The sequence below is a fragment of the Miscanthus floridulus genome, chromosome 18, assembly GCF_019320115.1.
Source record: "Miscanthus floridulus cultivar M001 chromosome 18, ASM1932011v1, whole genome shotgun sequence".
Lineage (NCBI taxonomy): Eukaryota > Viridiplantae > Streptophyta > Magnoliopsida > Poales > Poaceae > Miscanthus > Miscanthus floridulus.
In genome coordinates, this window is record NC_089597.1 from 46,104,448 (window position 1) to 46,123,441 (window position 18,994).

Here is an 18,994-nt window from a genome sequence, read left to right on the forward strand (position 1 = left end):
ATCCACTGTTCGATTTGAGATCCTCATTTTATTTAGGATGACGCTATTCCTTATATATTGTTACCTTGGTTATTAGTTCAAATTGAACTTACAAACATTATTGAATACTAGAGGATGAAAGGAGTATTATACTAACCATGTGCTGTCAGTACATTTCTTTTTCCAATTTTTATCTGACATATGTTATTGAACGCCTGTGATCAAATGTGGCGCTTATAATCTTTATTTATAATGCTTTAAGACAGCAATCCATAGCAGAGCGGCAAATGCACATCTGGAGCACAAGTAAAATAATATATACCATCTGGCAATACTTCACGGCCACGTACCTGTCCCTTTCCACACAATACAGCGTAGAAGCACCGTACCGTATCGATTCATACTTACAACTTACAAGAATAATACACGTCTGTAGCTATATATACATACCCATACCACCCAGCTCCAATCACCAAATCAATAGGCATAGTGCACAGCAGCAGCAGGCCAGCATCAGCAACCAATTCACAGGCCTGATCGATCGAGTGATCGACCATGGCCACCCTCAAGGCATCGATCTTGGGAATCCTCGGCTTAGCCTTCTTCTGCGGTGCAGCCCTCGCTGCTCGCGACCTCAATGACGACTCAGCCATGGTGGCGAGGCATGAGCAGTGGATGGCGCAGTACAACCGCATCTACAAAGACGCCAACGAGAAGGCTCAGCGGTTTGAGGTGTTCAAGGCTAATGTTAAGTTCATCGAGTCGTTTAACGCTGGTGAGAACCGTAAGTTCTGGCTCGGCGTCAACCAGTTCGCCGACCTTACCAACGACGAGTTCAGGGCTACCAAGACCAACAAGGGCTTCAAACCCAGCCCTGTGAAGATCCCTACCGGATTTAGGTATGAGAATGTTAGCGTCGATGCGCTTCCGGCGACCATAGACTGGAGGACCAAGGGTGCCGTCACTCCCATCAAGGATCAAGGCCAATGTGGTAAGTACATTTAGAAGGAAGACTTGTGGCAACACGTACTATTCTGAAGTACTCCTAAATTAGAGTGTGACATACCTTGAAACATAACAATCAATTGCAGGCTGCTGCTGGGCGTTCTCAGCCGTAGCTGCCACAGAAGGCATCGTGAAAATCAGCACCGGCAAGCTCACCTCCTTCTCGGAGCAAGAGTTGGTGGATTGCGATGTCCATGGTGAGGATCAAGGTTGTGAGGGTGGTTTGATGGACGATGCTTTCAAGTTTATCATCAAGAATGGCGGCCTAACCACGGAGTCCAGCTATCCTTACACAGGTGCAGATGGCAAGTGCAAGAGTGGATCAAATAGTGCTGCAACCATCAAGGGCTATGAGGATGTGCCGGCAAACGATGAGGCTGCCCTGATGAAGGCTGTGGCGAACCAGCCCGTGTCGGTGGCAGTGGACGGTGGAGACATGACATTCCAGTTCTACTCTGGTGGTGTGATGACCGGCTCATGCGGTACTGACTTGGACCATGGGATTGCAGCCATTGGTTATGGACAGACCAGTGATGGCACGAAGTACTGGCTGATGAAGAACTCATGGGGCACCACTTGGGGCGAGAATGGTTATCTGAGAATGGAGAAGGATATTTCGGACAAGAGGGGCATGTGTGGCCTAGCCATGGAGCCTTCCTACCCTACTGAGTAGGCAGAACCTTCACAAAGATTAAGATCGTAAATAAATACTTAGACGGAATAAATCGATGCTTCTAAGTCTTTTTATTTACTATGTATATACAGCTGGTCTGGTTCATATGTGTCTGTAAATTGTGTTTCAAATTGATCTTCTACATGTATTCTACAGTTCTGTATTAAAAAAAAAACATGTAATGTGCTTAATGTGTAATGATCAATCATGAATACATGCTGCTTATTTTCTTGAAGCGAATATTCAGAAATGGCCAAGGCCAACACAAAGTATCATGGGCTAACAGGGTAAATTGGGACTAACTAAATTTTAAACAAGAATAAGTAGGACCCTAACCCTATAACTTTGAGTTCAAAAAACAACATTAGCCTATGATTCTTGTCAGGACGCCATACCACACATTCTAGGTGTAACATTAAGCTAAACAATGAGCAAGCTATTGGACATTGCAAGATGGTAAATATTCATTAGATGAGGAAAAGTAAAGACTCCCACAATCACCAAGAACTCTTCCTAGCACTTGTTGGAGCACCTCACCAAAGTGTATAGGTCCTTCTTGTGGCACTAAGACTGAAGTCCTCATGAATGAAATGCACTTGCATCTCTAGATACGCAGGCTTCCAAACAAGCACAAAAAGCTTCTAAATAACACTCCCACTATCACCAAGAACTCCTCCAATTGCCAAGATTATCATGGTATTGACAAGCACCAAGAGTAACAAGCCCCTAGCTTCACTTGACCCAAATCCAACTTAAACTACAGCTGGATGTGCACTGCTTGCAAATTTAACAGAGAACCGGAAGCCGAATCAAAATAACCGAAACCGAAACTGAAAAATTTGGTCCCTACGGTTCCTACTTTCAGCTAATCAAATTTTACTCGATCAATTCGGTTCTCATCCTCGGTTAACCGAAAAACCAAGGAACCAAAGAAGCCCATAAACAAATATCAGCCCATCTAGCCCAACAAAAAAAACCTATAGTATATAAGCAGTCCAACTCACTTCACACCCCTCCCAGCCCCTGCCTCTCATCTCTTTCTCCCTAGCCGACCGTACCACACTGGAGAACACTCGCTCGCTCGCCTATTCCAGTCTCCATCGCTTGGTCGCTCCTCACCTTGGCGTAGAGGAGGGTGCCCCTGCTCCTTCCCCACCTTGGCGTGGCGGCACCCCTGCTTCTTTCCTCCCCGCGGTGGCACCCCTGCTCCTTCCCTACCCCGACGCGGCGGCGTGCCCGACCCGACCCAGACCGGCCCATGACTCAACCCATCAAGCCCGCTAAGAGCCCAGTCAAGCACAATAATAAGGACTAGTTAACATTGACTAACAGCCAAACCGCACGTGCTTCAGCTAATCAAGAGCTGCCACATGTCTATCCCTGGTGTTTTCTCTCTCCTCTTTATTTTTTTAGAAAATAGAATCATCTTTGAAAATTCATAGGACCTAAAAAAAATATGAAACTAGTGTCCATTTTTTTCTAAAAAAAGGCTCTACATCATAGGCTTGTGTTTGAGTGCATTTGGGTCTTTTGAATTTCACTTGGTTCTTTGTGAAGAATATCTATAGTAGTTGCATATTGTGAACCGTTGTCTCGTTTGATAGTCCTGGAGGAGTTCCAGCCTGACGAGGACTACGAGATGACCTGATCAAAGGTGCCACGTCCCACCCAACCTCGTAGAATCCGATTAGGCATGAAATAGATGCTAGAGGTTTACTTTCCGCAATATTCTTATGATAGGTTTCATGGTAGAAATTGTTTGAGCCTATACCTTGTTGCAACCTTACACCAGCATACTCGTTGATAGGATAGACGCTCGCTTTACATACACTTGCTATTTACTTCTACTATTATGCATGATGCCTGGTGATGTGATACATAGGGTGGACATGCTTGTGTGTGGATTAGGCACTTAGTGCGCCACTGCTATATGGTTTATACCGTGGATGAGAGATTCTAGTGTGTGTCTCGGGTGTGTGGTGAGGGTCGAATCGACCAGCATGGTTGTACAATGAGTCCTTGGACGAGTCTTGCCGGGAGAGTGACCTGAGTCTCTGTCAGAGGTACCTGTGGCGGGTACATGTGAGTTGAGTAGTCTTGGGTTTCCATGTAGGGTGAGCCCCCAGGAAGGAGGTGCTATCGAGGGCACGGGAGGTAGAGCTTCCCACTTGAGGAGATGTCTTGTCAGGTCCTTCTAAGGACTGAGTTGGGACAAACAGTCCATAGGAACCTTTTCTTACACGTGACTTGCTCCCATTCACGCGGGGGATGGATATGATCTAACTAGGTCGATACCATTGCTACCAGGATGTAGGTGTTAGTGTGAGGGAGCTAGGGCATATCCTCTAGTGCTCTCAAGAGTCAAGACCCATAGTGACCACTCTGAGGCCCGATACTACATTTCACAGTCTAAGCATGACGGTGGTACTTCGATGTGACTCAAGGCTGAGTGGTAGTGTGGTATCGTACCAGCTAGATGCTAGCTCGGAATCAGCCTAGGCAGGTGCCGCCGATGATGGTGATCTTGTGGGTACAGGTGTATAGGCTCTGTGGAGTTGATCGATCTATACGTATAGTCGCGTCCTCGGTTATGGACATCTTTCCTATGTTTCTCTCTTCACTTGACTAGAGAGTGGTGTCTTCTTCTCTTCCCCTGGGTTGGCAAGGACGAGAGGGAGTTGTCTTGTCAACTAGAGAGCGTGGTGGTGAGATGTGAGAGTGTGTGGTGTGACTATGTTGGATATAGGATGGGATGGATGAATGGATGGATGGGATGATACCTTGTGGATATTTACACCTTGATGATGAGTTTTTCCATAGGAAACCCACCTCCAAATAGTAGGTTCTTTTCCTTACCCTTGCATACGACTGCCACATAGCAAGCAAAGCATGGGGTGGGAAACAATGGCCAATACAAACCGTACTGAAAGTTGTTGACACAGATGAGGAGCCCGAGTACAACTTCACCACCGACAGATGGGAGGATTAGAGAGTCTTGTCCTATGCTCAAGATGCTTGTGGAGTTGGAGTCTTGACCCGCTGAGGCGCTACGTCTACTATGATGTGTTATGTTTGAGTGTGTGTGTGTGTGATTCCACCATTATGGCGATATAATAAATATGGGTAAGCTTCTCTATGTGTACCCTTCTAAAACAGGAATTCACTATGTATGAATTGTGTTATCAGCTGGATTTCGATAATGTGATGGCGTGATCTCCAGGGGCTATCACATTATGGTTTGTTCTGTGGATTCTCCTTCAAGGAAACCGTGGATCGTTTCAAGGACAAGGGTCATCTCTTCATGAGGCAACCTCGCCGTCTCTTGTATCTATCTAGGTCCTTTTTGCAAGATTGACAGCATAGAGACAACATTGAAATCCCCGTTGTATATGCTCTTGAGGTAGCGTTTGGTTGGGAAACAAGGTGGAGTTGGTCTTGTCTCTTATTTTTGGGACGATACGACTCTATTTTTTATTTGGTTGAGAAGGGATTGAACTCTATTTTTTATTTGGTTGAGAAGGGATTGAACTGACCACTTTTTTGTTTAGAGCACGTTTAGTTCCCGGATTTGGGAGTGGCCAAATAATTAATGCATTACTGTAGCGTTTCGTTTGTATTTGTGAATTATTGTCCAAACATTGACTAATTAGTCTCAAAAGATTCGACTCGTAAAGTACAATCAAACTGTGCAATTAGTTTTTGATTTCGTCTACATTTAGTACTCCATGCATGTACCGCAAGTTTGATGTGACGGGGAATCTTCTTTTTGCATAGTGCATTTTTCAGGAGTTTGGTGGGAACTAAACATGACCTTAGTTTCAAGTGGGCGCGTAGTGTCCTAGGTGAGACACATAAATCCATCAGGGCCTTGTTTAAGTTTTTTCACTCTCTCTCCATCACATCAAATCTTTGGACACATGCATGGAGTATTAAATGTAGATAAAAAAATAACTAATTACACAGTTTGATTGTAAATTACGAGACGAATCTTTTGAGCCTAGTTAGGCCATGATTGGACAATAATTGTCAAATATAAACGAAAATGCTACAATGCCAAATACTGATTCCTAACCCTAATATAAACAAGGCCCAGATTTTTTTGGGACGAGCATACCTGGATCTGGTAGGACTATTCCCTCTGGATGTCTCTGTCGTGTTTTCCTGTCCCGCTGCAGTCAACTACTCCCTCTATCTCTAAATACATGTCGTTCTTGCTTCCCGAGAAATAACAAATTTGACTAATTTTATATAAAAATATTAATACTTATGGTACATAATTAATATAATTAGATAGTTTATTAAATCTATTTTTATAATAAATTTATTTAGAGATATCAATGCTGCACATATTTTATATAAATCTAGGCAATAAAAAACTGATAGTTATTTAGAGACGGAAATGATGAGCGAGAGAATCCTATATGCAACCAATCCTATGTTTGTAGCTACAGAATACTGCAGTCGACTACTCCCAGACCATAATGTGATCTCCAGGAGTACACTGCAGTCAATCAATGATGGCGAGCTTAGGTAGCCAAGCCAAGTGTTGTGGACTTGTGGTCGTGAGTGATGAAGGTAATAAATTTCCTTTGGAGACATGCGCCGCTTGTGCTTGACTTTGGAGTCCATGGGAAGCAGGTAGCCAACCCAACTTTGGACGCATCAGTCGGAGTTGTTACTGGGTCAGCATAGTCGAAGTTTGGACGCATCAGTTCATGTTTGAAAGAGTAAAATAGTCCTTAAACTTTGACCGAGGTTTCCAACTTTCTTTTTCTTTTGTGTTTTTTTTGGTCCCTAAACTTGTATCGGGTCTCATCAGCCGTCCAAACAAGTGCTCGAACGACCCGTTATCCTACGTGGTGTGCTGGTTCACACTTGACATGGAATCTAACATGTAGGGCCATGTGTCATCTCTTACTCCTCTCCCCCTCAACAATCATCAGGGATGTCACCATCCTGCACCATGCCACCACCGGTGCGCCTAGCTCACTCGCGCTCAACCCATCGGCCCGCGCCTCCTCATCCACTCCGCCCTCCCTCGCCTCAATGTCACCACCGAGTCGTCTCCCCAGCGGCCTGCAAGCCGGCCCGGTGACCTGCTCAGCACCCAGCGACCCGCACATCCCGCCGCCCTAGTCGCCCCCACGACTCGCATGGCCCCGGTGACCTGCTCAGCACCCTGTCGATCTGTGCAGCAGCACCTCCGACTGCAGGTAGCAGAAGCCGGCGCCGCGCGTCGGCGCCTACACAAACTGCGCTGCCGTACACCCACGCTCATCAAGGCACGCCTCGCTGCACGCGGCATCGCTCACCCTCTCCAGCGCCCTTAGGCTGGTGTGGTCGATGAAGTAGCCTTACCGGCCCGCCACAGCCGCCCGACGCCACCGGGACGCAGCCGCGGTTAGGCCGCCGGAACTCTACCGCCCAGAAGTTGGTCGCGTCGGTGCATGTCAGTGCACACACTGTAGGCGCCACACAGAATACTGCAGTCGACTACACTGCAGTCAATCAATGACCGCCATTATTGCTCACACTGCTAGCTAGGGAACGATTATGTATCCGTAGCTACAGAGTGAAGGTTGCAATGGCTGATCATTCTAAAAAAAACATCTTTGGAGGACATGCATGATGCTGGGACAATCGGTTTTGAAGCAAAAAAAAAAAAAAAAAAGAACAAACAAGGCAAGATTTGTGTTAATTCGCAGCACAAGAGTTCCAGCCCAGACGGTGCAACTTTAGTCATTTGAGTAGTACAGCAGAATAATATACTGAACCAAATTAATTCTATCACGACAACGAAGAGGCTCGTAGTTAGCAACTCACTCTGAACTAGCCTCAACCCTGCTAGTGCCACTGATGACTGCACGCACCATAAGCTCCAGGTTTTCAAACGAGGAACCGCCGGCGTCCATCGCCGTTCTAGCAGAAGCTGCGAGCTCAGCTGCTCTAGCCGCCGCGTGCTTCCCTCCCTCTCCCAAGATGAGCTCCCGTGCCAATGCCCCGATGTCTTGGCTTGCAACCAGTTCCCCGCCGCCCTCGCTGCCACCGTCGTCGTCGTGCCCTCTGTTGGATGGCCAAACCCTGAGTCCGGCTCCGAGCACGTCGACGACGAACTTGGCGTTCATCTTCTGCTCTGCCGCCAACGGGAACGCAAGAATCGGAACCCCCATGCTGATGCTTTCGGTCACCGAGTTCCACCCACAGTGACTGAAGAAGCCCTTGATGGCCTTGTGCCTCAGGACACCAAGCTGGTCGACAAAGCCTTGTAACACTTTACCCCTGTCTCCGAACCGCGCTTCGACCCGGTCCTCTCCATCAAACCATTGGGACCGGACCACCCATACGAAATCCACACCGGACCTGTCCAGTCCGGCCGCGATCTCCTCTAGCTGCGCCCGGCTCAGGTTAGCTTGGGAGCCGAATGCGACGTACAGAACCGGCCGGTTCATGCCGAGCCTGGAGTCGAGCCAGCCGGCTAGATTTGCATCCAGGGTTGTCTGCACCGCCGGTTCAGTGACGAGACACAGCGGACCAACCGGCCACACCTTCGGCGAGTTCTCCAGCTGGTTCATTTTGTCAATGTAGAGTGACTCGAGCTCATGGAAGGAATTGAGGATAGTGCCCCAGCTGGAGGCCGTGGCTACACCGCTCTCACAGATGAAGTCCCAGTGACGACCGGCTGGCTCCGGGTCGTCGAATGGCGGGTTCAGGTCGGCCGTCGTGAGCTGGAGCCCCGGCAAGCCGTCGACCTCGAACCGTTCCCACGGCGAGCTCACGGGCGCGTGCGGCTTCTGCACCAGCACGGCGAGCGTGACGTAGCAGGAGAAGGCGCCCATACCGAGCGAGACGAGCCGGGGCACGCCGAGGCCGTCGGCGGCGTCCTTGGCCCACGGGAGGAAGCCGTCGTGGACGAGCAGGTCCGGCCGGGGCTCCAGCCGCACCAGCGCGTCCGCGAACGCCGGGCGGAGCGCCGCGGTGGCGGAGATGAGATCCAGGAAGTGGGACTCGGAGGTGGAGGGCAGCTCCTCCATGCTCTGCGGGCCCGCGGATGAGGACGGGAACGGCAGCTCGAGGACGGCCGCGCCGGCGATCCCCGCGACGCCCGCACGGATGAAGGACGCCTCCCGCGGGGTGGCCAGCAAGGTGACCGCCGACGCGAGGCCCCGGCGCAGGAGCAGGCGGGTCAGGTGCAGCATCGGCATGGCGTGGCCCTTTGCCATGAACGGGAGCATCGCCACGTGCCGGAGCGTCGAGGACGATGGTGAGGAAGAAGCCATGGGATGATGGGAAGCTATAGCCAAGCGGAGCCTAGTGTTGGAGCGCAGCCACCAAGTGAAGGTAGAGTTTTTGAAGAGTGCGCTGCTTGACTTGGACGTCAGTGGGATGTGTTGTTAATTACTGTTTTTTAATCTCTTGTTAATTACTGTTAGGTGGGCTGGCAGCATCTTTCACAACGGCTAGCACGTTGTCACACGGCGCGGGTGTGCGTGGGTGGCATGTGAATATGTGATCGGATCTGTTGACCCCGTCCTTTCGTCGCCGTCTTTACAAAAGTCTTCCTGTCAAAGCCTGAAGACGGAGCCAGCCTCGCGTGAGGCAACCGAGCTGTCGCAGAAGCGTGTCGGCTGAACAAGGACTTCCTCATCAGCTACAAGGGCAAGGGCAAGTCATCGGTGGTGGCGGACTGGCGGCAGCCCACACCATCATCGGCTACAAGGGCAAGGGCATGTCATCGGCGGTGGCGGCAGCCCACACCATCGGGGTCGCAGAAGCGTATCGGCGGCAGCCCGCTCAGCCGCTGCCTTAGTTGCGGGCGGCGGATCCCTGCAACTAGGCCAGTCTCGGCCCCGGGCAGGGGCCACGTAACACTCGCGTCCAAGACTGTTTATATGGTCCTAGATTCGTGTAAAAACGCTAACCCGAAAGTCATACCTTTAGAACGAAAGTGTACTAAACCAACCAACCACAACCACACATGAGCTACTGGACCACTAATTGGCTAGGGTGTTACATGCAAAGCTAAGTATAATTGGTAGGGGTGCAAATGCACCTCTCAAAATTTATGAAAACAGTGGTTTCCTAGACCATGTTCGCTTGAACTTATCAGCCGTACCGTTTCAGCGAAATAACAATGTTTTTTTCTCACAACAAATCAACATCCGCCGTTTTTTCAGCCAGCCGAATAGAGCACTAGATTTTCACCATATATGCACATTTAATAGCACAAGTCCATATACCCACGAGTCAAGTGCACACCCACTAATTTGCTTTAGCTTCGCCACTCGCCCTGGGCACGACAGCAAGGCATTCCAACATGTGCGAACCACGTCTCTGTCTTCTTTTTTTGATAACCGGACAGTGTTGCTAATTTTTTAAAACTGGACTATGCTGCTATTCGCTGAAAATTGGGCTGTGCTCCTACTTTCTAAAAACTATGGATCAAGGTGCACCTGATTACTGAAACTATCAAAACAGGTGTGTTGAACTACCTGTACTCCTATAGCTTGCTGTTAGACGTGAATATGCAAGCTTTCTAATTTGTTAGCTATAATTGCAAGCTTTCTACGTGTTACATGAACGTGCAGTCTGTTACCTTTTTGTGAGAACATGATGTCTGCAAGACTGCATGTCTCCTATGAGTTACATGTGAACTCTCGCGGTTTGTTGGTAAACGGATCATGGCAAAAATGTTGCAATTATGTATAATACAATTATTATATTGATGGTATTAAAATTATTGTAATTATGTTCATCTTATATCTTATTTATTTATGCTTGACCGTCCTCCGTCAAAATGATAACATAATGGTATACAAAATGATATTCATAATTGATCTTGGCTACATCCAAAAGCATTAAACTATTTGCAGAAGACACACTGTCTGAAATGTACGACTTATCTTTTTAATTATGTGTATGTCAGATTCTAGTCACTTGCAGATGACCCCTGTCCGCGGGTTACAATGGCGGACACAGGCACCGAGCTGGCCGTGCTGCTGCCCAGGTCTATGACCAAATAAATCAATGATAAATTTTCTAAACAGTGAAAGATTAGGCTCTATTAGTCCACTTATAGCACTTTCTTTCTATCTCAGCTCGGAACTTAGCTTCTTAGTCCTTAGATTCGCCCCCCGGCGGGTTATACATGCCCTTAACACCGGCGAATAGACTAGATTTACATTGGAATTACCATGTCCAAACGAACAACTTTTATTCTTTTAATAAATAATATATCACTACTATAATAGCTAGTAGTAACTTCCAATAGCTTTCTCTACCAGTTTAATGGGTTCGGACAGAAGGTTAGAGAGGTGTACTCCCTCGTCCCTTCCTTCCCGAGTGCCACCTAGATTTTTGCTTTAAGACAACAATCCATAGCAGAGCGCCCAATGCACGTCTCAGGCACAAGTAATTTATGGCAACCATACATACTTCACGGCCACGTACCTATCCCTCTCCACACAATAAAGCGTATAGAAGCACCGTATCGCTTCATACTTGCAAGAATATAATTTGTCATAGAAATCGATCACAAATTTTGATTCGTCATTAAGATTTTCGTCATAAATATGCAAATTTCTACTAGTGGAATATCTATCACTGGGGTTATGTAAACCTCGTACTAGCACCATGATAGCGTAGCTAACCCCCTGATTAATTCTCCTTATCAGCTAGGGGATCGAGGCCAACAACCAGCGGGTGCGCTTGCGTGCCCCGGTGGATACGACCAGACACTGTGAAAGCATAGACCACCACTGCACGGGGGCTCTAGCTGAGCGAAATTAACTCAAGAACAGAGCTAAGGTCTTAGGATAACCTAGGCCCGCATCATTAGAGGGCCCCGACCGACTAAGCAAGGCTTGGCAAGCTAGCCTAGGCAGATGCCTCGGAGCTCCCGAAAGGACCCTGTCACATGGCAGAAGCCTAATACTCGCGTAGAAGCATAGTGCGATCAGCTCTGTCAGGGCGTTGTCCCCTATGCTTTAGTGTTGAGTTGCCTACCTATTTCGATGAGGGGTCACACCAGGGTCATGACACAAGATGACAAAGGGGCACTGGACCCACTCTTCAATCTCCTAGGCTTCATCTCCCTTGGCTGTAAGGAACGCTAGAGGATAGGAGATGAGGTCCAGGAAGTGAGACTCGAAGGCCGAGGGAAGCTCCTCCATGCCCTGTGGGCCAGCCGATGAGGACGGGAACGGCAGCTCGAGCACGGCCGTGCCGAGGATTCCCTCGACGGCCGCGCAGATGAAGGATGCCTCGTGTGGTGTGGCGAGCACGTTGACCGCCGACGCGAGGCCCTGGCGCAGGTGCAGCATCGGCATGGCATGACCTTTGCTCATGAACGGGAGCATCGCCACGTGCCGGAGCGTCGAGGATGATGGTGAGGACATGGCGAGCTTAGGTAGACAAGCCAAGTGTTGTGGACTTGTGGTCGTGAGTGATGAAGGTAATAAATTTCCTTTGGAGACATGCGCCGCTTGTGCTTGACTTTGGAGTCCATGGGAAGCAGGTAGCCAACCCAACTTTGGACACATCAGTCGGAGTTGTTACTGGGTCAGCATAGTCGAAGTTTGGACGCATTAGTCCATGTTTGAACGAGTAAAATAGTCCTTAAACTTTGACCGAGGTTCCAAACTTTCTTTTTCTTTTTTGATTTTTGGGTCCCTAAGCTTGTGTCGGGTCTCACCAGCGGTCCAAACAAGTGCTCGAACGACCCGTTATCCTACGTGGTGTGCTGGTTCACACTTGACATGGAATCTAACATGGTAGGGCCCATGTGTCATCTCTTCCTCCTCTCCCCCTCCACAATCATCAGGGATGTCACCATCCTGCACCATGCCACCGCCGGTGCGCCTACGCCACTCGCACTCAACCCATCGGACCGTGCCTCCTCATCCACTCCGCCCTCTCTCGCCTCAATGACTCGGTCACCACCGTGTCGTCTCTCCAACGGCCTGCAAGCCAGCCCGGTGACCTGCTCAACACCCTAGCGACCCGCACATCCCGCCGCCCTAGTCGCCCCCATGACTCGCATGGCCCCGGTGACCTGTTCAACACCCTATCGATCTGTGCAGCAGCACCCCCGACTGCAGGTAGCAGAAGCCGTCGCCGCGCGTCGACGCCATACACAACTGTGCTGCCGTACACCAGCACTCATCAAGGCATGCCTCCCTGCACGCAGCATCGCTCAGCCTCTCCAGACCCCTTAGGCTGGTGTGGTCATTGAAGTAGCCTTACCGGCCCGACGCCACCGGGACGCAGCCACGGTTAGGCTGCCGGAACTCTACCGCCCAGAAGTTGGTCGTGTCGGTGCATGTCAGTGCACACACTGTAGGCGCCACACACAGGTGTAGGACATCAAACACGGCACCCACCGACTCTCATATGTCGTGGCGGTAGTACCGGGTGGTCTCATTAAATCCTAGGTGGTGTTGTACCACTGCGGTGGCTCGGTACTGACGTAGGCGTAGAGGATGTCACACCGACTCTCGTATGTTGCGGTAGTAGTACCAGGCGGTCTTGCTGAATCCTAGGTGGTGTAGTACCACTGCGGTGGCTGGGCGTCGACGTAGACGTAGAGGATGCCGCAGGTGACGGCCATCGCGACACTCCGTTGACCACACGACGGCGCCTCCCCGACAGGGCGAGCGCGGTTGGCTGACCAGACCACCTACGGGATGTTGGCCACGACGGAGGTCATGAGCACACCACAGAGCTATCCACGTAAGTGACATGGTGCGTGGGGGAGGCGTCCGTGATGGCGAGGACAACGCCACTAATGAGGAGGGCAAGGGTGAGGGCCATGGCGAGGTGCATCATCCTCGCGTGCTGCATCGCAAACCAAACGGGCAGGGCGGGAGAGGTTTGGCGACGCGGGCGAATGCGGCGACGAGGTGCTAGCCGCAGCGAGGGAGAAGGAGGAGGGGGCGTGGGAGTAGCTGCGGTAAGTTGTGGCCGAGAGGGCGGCGGTGGACAAGGCTCACGCGCAGGCGAAGCGCCACGCGGAGCTGGCCGGGCAGTAGCCAACAAGCGGTGGATGAGGCTCGTGCGCAGGCGCACAGGCAGTGTTGTTTGTCCCATCGAGAGCAGAACGATGAGGAAACGAAGGGTTCAGCCGACACTTGGGCCCCACATCGTAGATTCATATCAAGTGTGAATCAGCACGCTACGTAGGATAACGGGTCGGGCAAGCACCCATTTGGAGTCATGGTGAGACCCAAAACAAGTTTAGGGTTCTATAAATCAAAAAATGAGTTTAAGACCTGAATGACACCTTGGTCCAAATTTAGGGACTGCCGGTGCATTTTACTAAAGTTTGAATGACCAGCACCGGCACATGTCGCAGGTGTGCATGATAACACCCTTAAAAGGTAGATTTAGAGCATGTTCGGATGAGCTAATTAATTGGGCTAAAAATTATCTGAAATTGGCTAAGGTTGACTAGATAGTTTGCTAACAACTAGTCGAAGACATGGCTAAAAAATTAGCCCACCTATTAACCCTCACGTTTGGATGTACTAAAACTAATTTAAACTAGTTTTTAACTAGCTAGCAATTAGCTCTTGATTGCAAACAGGCCCCTACTTTAGAACCTTACCATGTGCATACGAACAATTTTTAATCCTGCTACCAGTAGCTCCCAACATCTTCCTGTACAGGTTTGAATGCACGGGTACACATCGGAAGTTGGAGGTGTTATGTTGACACGTCCTCCCGCGACAAGCATGTCTATAGGCACGTCTATGTACGTGTGAAAATTGATAGAACGCTTGTCTTACCCTTGTGCTGTCGTCTCTGTTTTATTATATACTTCGATTGATACCTGTACTAGTAGACCTTGGATCATGGTTCAAACTTAATATCTAGTTTAAGTTTGACCAGGTTTATAGTAAATACTATTAGCAATTATGTTTTTAAATAAATTTGTTATGAAAATATATTCTATGACGAATCTAATGATATTTATTTTGCATCTTGAATGTCCGTACTTTTTATATAAATTTAGTCAAAGTTCAAACTGCTTGACTCCTCGAAAAGCGAGAATTGCATTCTTTGGTGGACGGAGGTAGTACTTGGAGTATGATACTATTCATAAATACTTCCTCCATACCTCAATTAGTTGTCGTTTAGGACATGATTGTGCTTACCAAGGAGTAATTAATTAGAGGGTATTTTTCCCTGTCTGCCCCTATTAAATACGGTTGTGGATGCAACCTATATGAGAAACAATCATGGTTCAGACTGGCTAGTGCAGTGAGGCTAACGCCCTGAGGACAAGGGCGTGGGTTCGATCTCTGGCAGCCACATCTTTTTTTGCTGTCACTGGCGATTTTGCATGGCACTGTTTCTGTGCAAGTGGTGTTTGTGCTGGGCCTCGCTGTGAGTGGCAATTTTGCATGGCGCTCGCTGGGTCGGGTGTGGGCGCGTTGCTGCTCATGCGCGCGCGCGTTTTGGCCCGTGCGCGCTCTCGTTTTTTGCGCGGTTTCGAATGTTTAGCGACGCGCGCGTTTAGCCTTCCATACAACTCGTTCTTTGGCGCTTTTTTTCGTTGCATAGCACCGTGCGCGCTCTCGTTTTCTCTGGCCGTCTATCCATCTACCCCTTCCTATTTAACCGGTGCTACAAGATGTTGAGGCTCCCGTTCAAGTAAACCATCCAAAGCATGACATGCCTGAAGAAGTTAGAAAACAAGTGTACCAAGCATTGTTGGCTAGAAGCAAAAATGGGAAACTAGGCAAGAGAGATACAAGCATTGTTGCCGATCAGTTTGGTGTACACATTCGATCGGTTCAGCGCTTATGGAAGCGAGGTAAAACCCAACTTGCTCAAAACATTCCGGTCGTGGTTGCTAGTCAAAAGAAGGGTAGATGTGGCCGTAAGGCAATCCCTCTTGATTTGGAACAATTGCGCAACATTCCTCTAAAGCAAAGAATGACCATAGAAGATGTGTCTAGTAGACTTGGTATTACCAAATCTAGGATACAAAGGTATTTGAAAAAGGGTTTGCTTAGGCGCCACTCTAGTAGCATCAAACCTTACCTCACTGATGCTAACAAAAAGACTAGGTTGAAGAGGTGCATTGACATGATTGAGCAAGGTTTGGTTGGTGATCCAAAGTTTAAGGATTTTTTTGACTTTGTGTTCATTGATGAGAAATGGTTCTACCTTTCTCAAAAATCCGAGAAATACTACTTGCTACCCGAGGAAGATGAACCACATCGCACTTGCAAGAACAAGAATTACATTCCTAGGATCATGTTTTTATGTGTTTGTGCTCGGCCAAGATTTAGAAATGGAGAGTGCATTTTTTATGGGAAAATCGGTTGCTTTCCACTTGTCACTTATGAAAATGCTATTAGAGGAAGTCATAACCATCTTCGTGGTGAACAAGTTATCAAGCCAATAACTTCAATCACAAGGGATGTCATTAGAGATTTCATGCTAAATCAAGTGTTGCCGGCCATTAGAGCCAAATGGCCAAGAGAAGATGTGCACAAGCCAATATTCATACAACAAGATAATGCACCTTCTCATTTAAAAGTGGATGATCCTGTTTTTTGTGAGGCTGCTAAGCAAGATGGGTTTGATATTCGGCTTATTTGTCAACCACCCAATTCTCCTGATTTCAACATTCTAGACTTGGGGTTTTTTCGTGCTATACAAGCTATACAATATAAGAAGGATGCAAAAACAATTAAAGATCTTGTTCCAGCCGTGCAGCAGGTAAATTGTTCACTTTTTCACTTGTTACATTGCTTCTTTAACAACTAAATGGAGTACTCATTGATTCATTTTCACTTTTCATGTAGGCATTCGTAGAGTACTCACCACACAAAGCAAATAGGATCTTTGTGACACTACAAACCATTTTGAAGGAAGCCATGAAGATAAAAGGATGTAACAAGTTCAAAATTCCTCACATTCAAAAACAAAGACTAGAGAGAGAAGATCGGCTCCCATTCCAAATAACTTTTGAAGCTTCCTTGCTAGCCGAAGCACTTGCTAGTCTTCCTGCAGCAAATTAGAAGAATGTAGTACCAAATTAGTTTTTTCAATCTGAAGCAAGAATGTAGTAGTAGCAAATTAGATTTTGCAAGCCGAAGCAAGACATGTACCTTACTCTTCATGTTTGCATCTTCCTTCATCTTTGCATCTTTGAACTTCTTCATGTTGTAGATCTCATCCACCTTCTGTTCAACGTGTTCAGGTACTAGTATTGTGTCTCCATCCATCTCAAGTTTGTCCACATCAGGGATGAACAGCTCGCAATCAAATTTGTCTATGCCATGTAGTATCCAAGTAGTGAGATCGTAGTCATCATGAACAAGACGGCAACGTGCACACCTACGAGCTTCGCGGCGAGCTTGGAAGCAGGCTTCTCCGAAGACGCCGCCACCGTGGAACATGCCGCAGCGAGCGCACTGCACCTTGACGGCGTCCAGCGCGATGTCGAGGGAGTCCGGCACCACCTCGACGTTGAACGGGGCGATGTCGAGGGAGTCCGGCACCACCTCGACGTCGAATAGGGCGATCTCGAGGGAGTCCGGCACCATCTCGACGTCGTCCGGGTTGATCTTGAGGGAGTCCGAGTCCAGCGCCATCTCAGAGGCAATCGTCATCTCCGAGTCCGGCGCGACCTCCGCGTCCAGTGTCTCCTCCATGGCGCGAGTGACCTTCATGGCGCCGGACTCCTCCATGGTGCGAGCGACCACCATGGCGCAAGGCTCCTCCATGGTGCGACCGATCTCCTTGGCGTGAGCTTCCTCCATGGCGCGAGCTTCCTCCGGGCGGCGAGGGACGCGAGCGCGCTGATGAGATAAAGGGAGGTGAGCGTGCTGTGGGCGAGCGTGTGTGGCCTGCCTTGACGCGAGAGCCGACGGGCGGCGACGCAGCGAACCAAGGCGACGCGCGATTAATTGCGAGTAGTTGGTGAGCGCAACGGGCGGCGATGGGAGGGGCATTCGCGTCCATAAGGCACTGCACGGGCGAGCGACGACAGGCTTTGTGAAAATGGGCTTAGTGCCCAGAACGACAGCTAATACGGGTATGGAGAGAGTATATTATATCTACATTTCTATGTCTATCTCTAATCGTAACTCTCTATACTTCTAGCATTCCCCCTCATCAGTCGCAACGGGACAGAAGCAAACGATTGGAACTAAATTTGAAGTCTTGTGTTTCCACCATCTTCTTCACTTCATCATCAACTGCACCTCTGATGGATGGTCCGACACTTAGGGCGGTGCCTCTATCCCCTTCTAGTGTCCTTCCTCTTCTCTCTCCTTTATTTCCTCCTGCAGTCATAGTGGGAGTGCCATGAACGATAGTGATCACAAGGACACTTTGACTGGAGTAGCTGCATAGTTATCAATGTCAAGGTAACCAATCATGTAGTAGCCAAAGTCGATGTAGCCGCACATAGCCGAAGACGCAAAAAATTATGCAATATTGTAGACGGAGTTGTATTCATAGAAGAAGCATCCTGTACATGTCAAAGAATGCCATTGTTGATACCTTGCATATGTCAAAGGATGTTGTTGAGGCCATCTTGCGTATATCAGAGGATGTTGTTGGAGTATTGGATATGTCAAAGGATGTTGTCAGGGAGTCTTGCATATGCTAGATGTTGCCATTGGGCGTCTTGCATATATCAGAGGACATTGTTTGGTGTGTCTTACATATGTTAGAGGTCATTATAGTCTAGCATATGTCGGAGGATGAGGTGTTGTTGCGGTCGTCGTAGTAGATGATGAGGTTATAGTTGTCATCAATGATGTGTCTTGCAGAATTTCTGTCAGAGGACATGAGATGTCCATGTTATGGATGAAGTTGTAGTGGCATGTTGATGGACCTTGGCCATGAAGTGTTAGCGTGACATAGACTTGGTGTCGCAGGTAGACAATGCAAATTAGCGTATCACGCATAGGGAATTAGAAGGGTAGCATACAAGATGCAGATCTATACCAGTTCAGATACAGGTACGCTATGTTCAGTTGAGAGCATATATCTTTATCTCTTATGCTCGAGTATACAGGGGCGTTTGTGACTAGTTTCGTAAGCAATGTAGCCTAAGAATATTGAAGGTACCCATCAGGGGATGCCTAGTCCTTAAATAGTCCGGGGGTAGGGTTACAAGAATCCCGATCAGTTTACTGATATGTTTACTAGTCGGTCACATGGAAAGCTAAACAGAATACCTATCATATCTTGTAGAAGTCGGCGTCCAAGCTCTATACAATAGGTTACTTGTCCACCATGTCTGATAATGTACCCTGGTTTGGCTGGGCCTCATCTTCACCAGCTTTGGCCCACCCTAGTGGCAATAGCCTCTTA

The 18,994-nt window shown here is 48.5% G+C and overlaps 3 protein-coding genes across 3 annotated transcripts; 2 read left to right on the forward strand and 1 right to left on the reverse strand.

Annotated features, from left to right (window-relative positions):
• The first annotated feature begins 534 nt into the window (after positions 1-534).
• On the forward strand, positions 535-1,728 carry LOC136522429 (senescence-specific cysteine protease SAG39-like). The gene is made up of 2 exons (XM_066516250.1): positions 535-970; positions 1,071-1,728. Exons 1-2 carry the CDS (start codon positions 535-537, stop codon positions 1,655-1,657), a joined length of 1,023 nt encoding a protein of 340 aa, XP_066372347.1. The 3' UTR covers positions 1,658-1,728.
• Positions 1,729-7,476: 5,748 nt separating this feature from the next.
• Positions 7,477-8,934, reverse strand: LOC136519532 (UDP-glycosyltransferase 90A1-like). Its single transcript, XM_066512921.1, has one exon. It carries the CDS (start codon positions 8,932-8,934, stop codon positions 7,477-7,479), a length of 1,458 nt encoding a protein of 485 aa, XP_066369018.1.
• A 4,459-nt stretch (positions 8,935-13,393) lies between these two features.
• LOC136523759 (uncharacterized) lies at positions 13,394-16,432 on the forward strand. The gene is made up of 2 exons (XM_066517327.1): positions 13,394-13,523; positions 15,288-16,432. Exons 1-2 carry the CDS (start codon positions 13,394-13,396, stop codon positions 16,430-16,432), a joined length of 1,275 nt encoding a protein of 424 aa, XP_066373424.1.
• The last annotated feature ends 2,562 nt before the right edge of the window (positions 16,433-18,994 follow it).

What these genes read in the sequence shown, in the direction of transcription:
- LOC136522429 (XM_066516250.1), top strand. Translation starts at nt 535, where the DNA reads ATGGCCACCCTCAAGGCATCGATCTTGGGAATCCTCGGCTTAGCCTTC. An exon ending in CAAGGATCAAGGCCAATGTG is followed by an intron (nt 971 to 1,070) that starts GTAAGTACATTT and finishes AATCAATTGCAG; the next exon opens with GCTGCTGCTGGGCGTTCTCA.
- LOC136519532 (XM_066512921.1), bottom strand. Translation starts at nt 8,934, where the DNA reads ATGGCTTCTTCCTCACCATCGTCCTCGACGCTCCGGCACGTGGCGATG.
- LOC136523759 (XM_066517327.1), top strand. Translation starts at nt 13,394, where the DNA reads ATGGTGCGTGGGGGAGGCGTCCGTGATGGCGAGGACAACGCCACTAAT. An exon ending in AAACGGGCAGGGCGGGAGAG is followed by an intron (nt 13,524 to 15,287) that starts GTTTGGCGACGC and finishes CGGTGCTACAAG; the next exon opens with ATGTTGAGGCTCCCGTTCAA.